Source organism: Lithobates pipiens, unplaced genomic scaffold (genome assembly GCF_037356315.1).
Source record: "Lithobates pipiens isolate NorthernLeopardFrog02 unplaced genomic scaffold, aLitPip1_a1.2 Scaffold_22, whole genome shotgun sequence".
NCBI lineage: Eukaryota > Metazoa > Chordata > Amphibia > Anura > Ranidae > Lithobates > Lithobates pipiens.
In genome coordinates, this window is record NW_027507784.1 from 6,970,710 (window position 1) to 6,980,900 (window position 10,191).

Sequence of the window (10,191 nt, forward strand, 5' to 3'; positions counted from 1 at the left end):
TTTCAGGTTTAAATATTTCCCTGCGTAATAGCGCGTAACTATCCTACATTCAATAGTGCTAGAATTATTGCTCTCGCTATAAGGTTCGCGGGGATACCTCACACGTGTGGTGCAAACACCGTTTACATATGTGGGCGCAACTTGTTCACACTGTCCCTTTTATACTTATTTATTTATTTATTAATCACTGTTATTCCTATCACAAGAAATGTAAACATCCCTTGTGATAGAAATAAGGCGTGCCATGTCCTCTTTATTGAAACACCTGGGGTCTATAAGACCCCAGATCTCTCCTCTACTCTGAAAAAAATGTGATTAAAAATAAGATTTAAAAAAAAAAAAACATTAATCGCTGTTTTCCAAAAAAATCCATCTGGTCCATGGCCGGCTTTATGGTAACATGTTAGAACCGCCAGATTGCATATCCAGGATCCCCGATCACAAGGCAAAGGGGTGAGCAGTGGGAGAGGAGCTTCCCTTCCCATTGCCTGTAAAAGCAATGCAGTGGCTAATCAGCTGCTAGAATGGCTTTTACAAAAAAAGGGTATCACTGCCTGAAAATAAAGGTACCAGGATGAAGCCTGTAGCTGCAGGCATCATCGCGGTATAACCACTTGAAATGGCAATGTTTGTACCTACCTCACGTACACACTTAAAGTGGTTGTAAACCCTTACAAACCACTTTGACCTACAGATAAGCCTAGATGAAGGCTTACCTGTAGGTCCAAGAAATATCTCCTAAACCTATATGGTTTAGGAGATATTTGCCCGAAGACAGGCACCACTGTCTATGGCGCACTGAGCGCGGCATCGTCAATGACGAAGATGCCGCGCGATGCCGCGCGTGTCGGCTCCCGTGCGCATGCGTGGTAGTGACGTCATTGCGGCTTCGCCAAATGACAGCGGCGGACCTGGGAGACCCCACCGAGAAGATGGATGCTTCGGACTACAGGGGACAGCAGTGACTTCGCTGGCTTCTGTGTCAGGTAAGTGACACATAATGGACTACTATGCAATGCGATGCGATGTATAGTAGTCCATTATGCTTTACCTTTGCAGGGAATGAAAGAGGAAGTAACACCCATCAGGGTTTACTTCCTCTTTAACCACTTGCTTACTGGGCACTTAAACCCCCCTCAGTCCCAGAGCAATTTTCAGCTTTCAGCGCTGATGCACTTTGAATGACAATTGCGCGGGCATACAACACTGTACCCAAATGAAATTTTTATCTTTTTTTTCCCACAAATAGAGCTTTCTTTTGGTGGTATTTAGTTACAGCTCGGAGTTTTATTTTTTGCTAAACAAACAAAAAAAGATGCAAAAAAAAAAAAAATCATGTTTTAATAGTTTGTTATAAAATTTTGCAAACGGGTCATTTTTCTCCTTCATTGAAGTGCGCTGTTTAGGCGGCACTGATGGCTGCATTGGTGGGCACTGATGGGCTGCATTGGTGGGCACTGATGGGCTGCATTGGTGGGCACTGATAGGCTGCACTGGTGGGCACTGATAGGCATAGTTAAGGCGGCACTAATAGGCACAGATAAGGCGGCACCGATGGGCACAGATAAGGCGGCACTGATGGGCAAAGATGGGCACAGATAAGATGGCATGGATGGGTGGCACGGATAAGTGGCACGGATGGGTGGCACGGATGGGCACTGATAGGTACCACTGATAGATGGGACTGATGGGCACTGATAGGTGGCACTGATAGGTGGCTCTGATAGGTGGCACTGCTGGGCACTGATGGGCGGCACTGCTGGGCACTGATGGGCGGCACTGCTGGGCACTGATGGGCGGCACTGGGTCGCAGCACCTTTGAGGCAGATTGTGGGCACTGTGGGTGGCACTGTTGGTGGCACTGCTGGATGGCACTGTGGGTGGCATTGTGGGTGGCACTGTGGGCACTATGGGCACTGATGGGGGGCACTGATGGGGGGCACTTACTTTTATTCAGGATGGCATGGCGGTGGGCAGGTGGGCACTGGCAGGGGGCAGGTGGTCAGCTGTATTGCTGGCCGTGATCGGGACTGATGTCCCAATCACGGCCGCCGGTGATCGGCTTTTTTTTTCTCTCCTCGCGCTGTCAGCGCGAGGAGGAATAATAGCCGATTACCGGCTCCGTTCTATCACATGATCAGCTGTCATTGGCTGACAGCTGATCACGTGATAAGGGGTCGGGATCGACCCCTTGCACGGATCGGTGATCAGGCGAGTCTCACGGACTCGCCGATCACAGAGCGCGCCGCGCGCGCCCCTCAGGGGGCGCGCAGGCCGCTCGTATCCGGGACGACGTCAATAGACGTAGTCCCGGAAATGTAGGTCCGCGCTGATGCCGTCATTTGGCAATAGCGCGGATCTGTAGTGGTTAATGATACATCAAATAAGTGAGTACAACCTTGTCTATATAAGCAGCTACAGCTATAACCAATGAAATTAAGAACGAAAGATAACGGTATGAAAAGGATAACAATCGAATGTATTTAAACTTACTATTGTACAGAAAAGAAACTTGTATTAATCCGAGGTTAGCAGCTATAACATAAATGATACAACCTTAAAACAAAGATGTTACCAATGATACAAAGTAATACAAATAGAAATATTGTTATAACGATCATACACACATGCTATCAATAGATTAGCAATATATTAAGGCAAAATCCTACCATAGAAAAAGTTAGGGAAAAAGTAGAGAAGTAAGAGAATACATTACACAGACATTCTTACGTGACCATCTTTCATCTAGACCAGGCACGTCCAAAGTCCGGCCCGCGGGCCAATTGCGGCCCGCGGTCCAGTTTTGAACAGCCCGCCTTGTCTTTCTCAATTTAGTGTGCCGTGGGATCAGGGCTGTCACTGTGAGAAGCTCCGTGAGCTTCAAAAATGAAAGTAAAGTACAGAGGAGTGCGCTGTGCTCTCTGCTTCCCCCTACAGTGCAGTACCCGGCTGAATGAGGATGCTGCAAAGGTACTATACTATGCTACAAGCTAAATTAGTGTTAAAAAAAGGGCTTTATTCGTGTGTGTGTTTGTATGCATGTGCATGTATGTCTGTATGTGTGTGTATGTATGTGTGTGCATGTATGTCTGTATGTGTGTGTATGTATGTGTGTGCATGTGTGTCTGTATGTGTGTGTGTGTGTGTGTGCACATGTGTCTGTATGTATGTGTGTGTGTGCACATGTGTCTGTATGTATGTGTGTATGTGCACATGTGTCTGTATGTATGTGTGTGTGTGCACATGTGTCTGTATGTGCGTGTACACATGTGTCTGTATGTGTGTGTGTGTGCACATGTGTCTGTATGTGTGTGTGTGCACATGTGTCTGTATGTGTGTGTGCACATGTGTCTGTATGTATGTGTGCATGTGCACATGTGTCTGTGTGTGTGTGTGTGTGTCTGTATGTGTGTGTGTGCACATGTGTCTGTATGTGCGTGTGCACATGTGTCTGTATGTGTGTGTGTGTGTGCACATGTGTCTGTATGTGTGTGTGTGTGCACATGTGTCTGTATGTGTGTGTGCACATGTGTCTGTATGTATGTGTGCATGTGCACATGTGTCTGTGTGTGTGTGTGTGTGTGTGTCTGTATGTGTGTGTGTGCACATGTGTCTGTATGTGCGTGTGCACATGTGTCTGTGTGTGTGTGCACATGTGTCTGTATTTATGTGTGTGTGCACATGTGCCTGTATGTGTGTGTGTGTGTGTGTGTGTGCACATGTTTCTGTATGTATGTCTGTATGTATGTGTATGCATGTGTCTGTATGCCATTCTTGTACCATCAAAACTGCTTTTGTAGGGCGTGTGTGTGATATTAGCCAGTACTGTTGCTCCTCTTAAAAGCAATCCATGCACAGATCTCTTTTCAGAGGCATTTGAATGGAGGTAAAGAAGCCTCCTCACCCGGTTTTACTGCCTCTCCAACCTGACATGTGAACAAGCCCTTGGTTCACATCTCTGTGGCCGCGTTTTCAATGGTTTCAAAGAATGTCAGGCAAAATGGTCGGCCCTCATGCATGTTCACTTCATCAAATCTGGCCCTCTTTGAAAAAAGTTTGGACACCCCTGATCTAGAACATGAGCCAATGAGAGTGGGGGTAGCTCTCTGTACTGCTTTATACCCTCCCCCCTCTATGCCCCTACTCCAGGTTCCAAGCTCCCCCAGGACCTTTTCATTGGTCCAGAGTTGCTCACATAAGCATTAGCTCTCTGTACCATGTTTTTAGTTGCTAGCAGGGGCGTAACTATAGGGGGTGCAGCAGTTGCGACCGCAACTGGGCCCTGTGCTGCAGGGGGCCCATGCAGCCCCCTCTACATATGGCCGGCAGCAGCATAGGCAGCTAGGGGTACCAGTGCACCATGCACACGGGTGGCTGGAGGTGGCGGGTGACTAGCAGAGCTCCATGCTCGACTATCGCACAGGCTGCTCTTTAGTTGTGCATTCTCCGCATGACCTGTGTCCTCGGCCGGCTCCTCAGAGTACCCCTCTCCTGCTCCATGCATTGCCGCTCAGTCCGATGTCTGTTCTCCCCAGCCAGATGGGGCACCTAAAAATAAAAAAATAAAAAAATTAAAAAAAAATACTGATGCCAGTGGTGGAACTACAGGGCTCACAAAGGTCATACCTGTGACCACGCCCTGGAGTTCCACCGTCGGACTTGGAGGGAAGGGCCCTGGCTGGGGGTTCAGGGGGGCCCTTCATGGTTTCTTGCATCGGGGCCCTGAAGGTTCTAGTTACGCCACTGGTTGCTAGGTAAGATCCTAACATAACCAATTCCGACATTAGCATGTCAAAAGACCCCTAACCAAGTGGGGACACGAAGACTACCTAGGTTCTTTACCAAATAAAAGGATAGTTTAGCATCTGAAGACATTCAAAAGTTTCCATGAGACAGGAAAAAATAAGTCCTGTGATGCTGAGCCCATATCTCATCAGGATATCACAAATTATATAAAGTCCTGTAAAAATATATACATGCATACACATATATATATATTCAACGGGGCATGGTAATTTAAGTAGAGCATCCTTGCAATGGTTCCCATGAAGCTCCTTGTAATAAATATGAAATTCAAAATCTCCACCACACACTTCAACCTAAGCGCGTCCATTAACGTCCTACGGTCGAGACCGTTTTATGGTGTGGAGACAATTCTGGAAAGAGTTTTCTGAAGGGCTCCTATCAGGTCGCTGTTTCTCAGGCTGTATATAATCGGATTTAGGAGAGGGGTGACAACTGTGTAAAATACAGCCAGCCATCTTCCTGCCAGAAAAATCTTACTTTTGGGTTGAAAATAGTTGAAAAAAACAGTGCCATAAAAGATGAAGACCACCGTGAGGTGAGAAGTGCAGGTGGAGTAGGCTTTCCGTCTTCCATCCTTCATTGTAATTTTCAGGATGGTTTTGAAAATGTAGACATATGAGAGGAAAGTAACAAGAAAGCCGGGGACTGAAAAACACGCAGCTTGAAAATATATGAGAAAGTAATTGAGATAGGTGTCAGAACATGACAGTTGAAAGAGCTGATATAATTCACAGAACAAGCTTGGGATGGTGGTGGGGTCAGGGAAGGCCAGTCTTAGCGTATAAAGCGTATGCAACAAGCAACAGGCAAAGCTGAGAACCCAGAATAAGAAGGCCACCTGAACACACAAGGGGATGTTTATCATGGTTGTATAATGCAAAGGATGGCAGATGGCAACATATCGATCGTAGGACATCATATCAAGTATGAAGCACTCAGCGCTGCAAAACCAGGAGAAGAAGAAGACCTGAGAGATACAAGTTGGGTATGAAATCAGTCTGTTTCCAGTAAAGACGTCAAAAGACACGTGAGATACGGAAATGGAGGAGTTGAAGATGTCTAAAACTGAGAGGTTTCCCAGGAAAAAGTACATGGGGGTGTGCAGGTGGGAGTCTGAGATCACCAGGGAAACGATGAGAAGATTCCCGGCCAATGCGGCCACATAGATGAGGAAGATCAGCAGGAATATCGGGATCTGAAAATATCTGAGGTCTGACAGGCCAAGCAAAATGAATTCAGACTGAGAAGTCTGATTTCCCATCATAACCAAATAACTTTAGGATGAGAGGTATCGATAATGTGAGGATTCAGGTAGACTGTACTATATAGAGGAAAGATGAATATGATGCAGGTCAGCAACCAGAGCCCTGCCCTCCAGGATCAATATTGAAGCAGAAAGTCCAAAATGAGGGGTTGCAGTATAGAAATAGTTAATATAAGTTTAAATATAGCAATACATAATGGCAACAGTTCGGGGCAATAATCCCTTAGTCAGGCGAAAAAAAAGGAGATCCACAATAACAATGAATAATGGTGAACATATAATAGCAAGATTGTAAGCCTGGGAATAATATGGTCCAATCTGTTCCATCAGTAATTGATACAAGTCAGGCGAAAAAAACTAACAATGAGTAGAAAACAAAAAGCAAAAGCTGGCCGCCGCTGTCATACTCCCACCTTCATTGAACTAAGATACCTGGTGATTATATAAATATAAAAATCACAAATTACCATATAAAGAACCAAAAATAAATCATGCAAATCTATATGTTATACAAAAGAAGTACAAATCAAATTCATGATTCAAACCCAATGGATGTCACAGATTTAGTTGGTAGATCCAGAAGACCTCTCTTGTTTTTAGAAGCAATTCCCAGTCACCTCCTCTCTTTAACTTGGGAATAGAACCTATAAGAGTATATTTTATCTGGGACACCAAATTTCCTATATCAATGAAATGTATCTCTAGAGCTTGTTCTATACATTTCTCTCTAATGACATGCTTACATGTTCCTTTTTATAAAATTAGAATATCATCAAAAAGTTAATTTATTTCAATTATTCAATTAAAAAAGTGCAACCCTTATATATTATATAGATTCATTACACACAGAGTGATATATGTAAAGCATTTCATTCTTTTAATTTTTATGATTATGGCTTTCAGCTAGTGAAAACCCGAAATCCAGTATCTCAGAAAATTGGATTATTACATAAGACCAATAAACAATAATGACTTTTTAAAATAGAAATGTTGGCTTAGTGAAAGGTCTGTCCATGTCCAGTATAGTGTGAACTCAACTACTTGGTCGGGGGTCTTTCTGCATGAATTACGGCATCAATGAGGCGTAGGCTTGTGCAATTCATTTCGTAACGAATCGAAATTCGGCCGAATTTTGCATCTTTCGGACATTCAGATGCATCCTAATGTCCGAATAAAAAAATAACAAATTACAACGAATACGAAAGAAATATAACGAATGAATTTGACATGATTCGAAATTATTTCAACCACATTCGAAATTATTTCAACCACATTCGAAATTATTTCAACATGATTCGACATTATTTCAACCACATTCGAAAATATTTTGTGACCCGAATTTAGGGCCATGTATCTCGGGGTCACTTGGTGCTAGATACTTCAAATTTGGATATGTTGTAGTGCTAGTATTATTGTGTTTACATACCAAATTTGGGGTTTCTAGCTATAAGTGACCCCGATATATGTGGCCCCAAAATTGGGTCACAAAATGTTATTAGTTATTAGAGCAGAGAATGACATTTTGCGACCCGATTTTGGGGCCACGTATCTCAGGGTCACTTATAGCTAGAAACCCCAAATTTGGTATGCAAACACAATAGTACTAGCACTACAACATATCCAAATTTCTAGCACCAAGTGACCCCGAGATACATGGCCCTAAATTCGGGTCACAAAATATTTTCGAATGTGGTTGAAATAATGTCGAATCATGTTGAAATCATTTCGAATCCAGTAGAAATATTTTCGAATTTGGTTGAAATATTTTCGAATGTGGCCGATTTTTCGAATTCGGTAGAAAACTAAACGAAATCCGAAAAACAAATTTAAGGAAGTTAACGAATATAACAAAACGAAATTAATAAATTAACGAATTAAAACGAAATGAAACTAAACTAATTTTTTCATGTCTAATGCGGCGTGGCATGGAGGAGATCAGCCTGTGGATCTGCTGAGGTGTTATGGAAGCCCAGGTTGCTTTGATAGTGGCCTCCAGCTCATCTGCAGTGTTGGGTCTGGTGTCTCTTTTCTTCCTCTTGACAATACCCTACAGATTCTCTATGGGGTTTAGGTCAGGCGAGTTTGCTGGCCAATCAAGCACAGTGATACCATGATCATGTTACCAAGTATTGGTAGTTTTCCCAGTGTGGGCAGGTGCCAAGTCCTGCTGGAAAATCTCCACAAAGCTGGTCAGCAGAGGGAAGCATGAAGTGGTCTAGAATTTCCTGGTAGAGGGCTGCGCTGACTTTGGACATGATAAAACACAGCAGACCAACACCAGCAGATGACACAGCTCCTCAAATCATCACTGACTGTGGAAACTTCACACTGGACCTCATGTAACTTGGATTCTGTGCCTCTCCGCTCCTCCTCCAGACTCTGTAATCATGAGGTCTAGTTGTAGAGTGATAAGTCACCCCCTCATCTCACCCATGGAGATCTTATTTCTCAGCTCTTTCATCATTCATGGAATCCAATATTTGGATGTGTTCCAGTTACAGAACATTTCCTCTGATGACACCGGACCTCCAACAGTACATCAGATTGATTCTTTATTCTCATCTAATCTGAGAGATTTCCCAAGAAAAAGTACATGGGGGTGTTCCGGTGGGGCTCTGAGGTCAGCAGCAAAATAATGAGAAGATTCCCGGCCAATGTGGCTGCATTGATGAGGAAGTTCAGCAGAAATACCGGGATCTGAGAATATCTGAGGCCTGAGATCTGATATGGGTACAGTGTTGCATGACTGAGTAATTATCATTCAAAATGTGACAGTGCTAAAAGCTGAAAATTGGCCTGATCACTTTTATGACTCATAGAGTAAAAACAGATCATCATTACAGGTCCTCTTTTCTGAGGAATACACAGACCGGGGTCATCAGATTTCTGGAATTCTCTTTCACCGTCCCAAACTGATGTGGGAACCAATCAGAATAAAGCAGGGAAATGTGATAAGACTCAATGGGGGAGTTTTACTAAAACTGGAGCACACAGAATCTGGGGAAGCTGTGCATAGTAACCAATCAGCTTCCAGGTTTTATTGTCAAAGCTTAACTGAACAATCTGAAGCTAGATGTTAATCGGTTACTATGCACAGCTGCACCAGATTCTGTGCGCTCCAATTTTAGTAAATCCCCCCCCCCTCCCCCCGTTACAACCACTCACCTGTATATTTAGAATCTCTTAATGATGATGGGTGGGGTCTGTGTATGGCAATACAGGGGATGGAGATGAGGAATATATAACACTGTATAATTGTCAGGAAAGATCAATCACCTTGTAGAAGAGTATTTCATATATAAAAAAAGCCAGAACCTTTCTGTTCTAGACAGATGCAATGGGGGTTATTTACTAAAGGAAAATCCACTTTGCACTGCAAGTGCACTTGGAAGTAAAGTCGCTGTAGATCCGAGGGGGACATGCAAGGAAATTTAAAAAACAGCATTTTAGCTCGCACATGATTTGATGATACAACCAGCAGAGCTTCCCCTCATTTCAGATCTACCCCTTTCAGTGCAAAGGGGATTTGCCCTTTGTAAATAACCCCCAATGTGTCCTGTAGAGGTCTTGTTATCAGGTCTTGTGTTGGTCGGGTTCCTTCAGCCAGTTCTATAGAGGAGATCGGAGTGTCAGGTAGAGAGGACACACAGGTTCTCCCCCCTCCCTGCATCTCACCGTATATAAAAGGATTCAGCATCTCCCTGAGATCTCCATCCACATCCCCCCCGTGTCTCATTACACTGCCGAGATCTCACTGAGGCCTCATGACACAAAACGATCCAAAAATATCTTTGTGGTTTTTTTTGTTTGTGGAAACAGATCAGTGTGGAGTGAGAGAGATTCTGGGTAAGTGAATTTCTGTGTGTGTCAGGAAAGTCACAATTTTGTCCACATTCCTGACATGCAAAGGTGTGAACCTAGCCTTATAGTGAGCTCACATCAGCGTGCTGTAATTTGGCCGTAGTGCGATTGTATGTGTGCTTTACATGTGGTTTTTAGGTGCGCTCACATAGGATTTTTATTAGGCCGCGTACACACGCGGGGACTGTTCGCTCAACTTTGTCCGTCAAACAGTTTCAGCGGACAGTCCGCTCAAAATTAGCATGGACGGACTTGGCCAC

At 44.0% G+C, this 10,191-nt stretch overlaps 1 protein-coding gene across 1 annotated transcript; it reads right to left on the bottom strand.

Annotated features, from left to right (window-relative positions):
- Positions 1–5,009: 5,009 nt before the first annotated feature.
- LOC143925304 (olfactory receptor 1f45-like) lies at positions 5,010–6,499 on the bottom strand. The gene has a single exon (XM_077449886.1). It carries the CDS (start codon positions 6,068–6,070, stop codon positions 5,138–5,140), a length of 933 nt encoding a protein of 310 aa, XP_077306012.1. The 5' UTR covers positions 6,071–6,499; the 3' UTR covers positions 5,010–5,137.
- Positions 6,500–10,191: the final 3,692 nt, after the last annotated feature.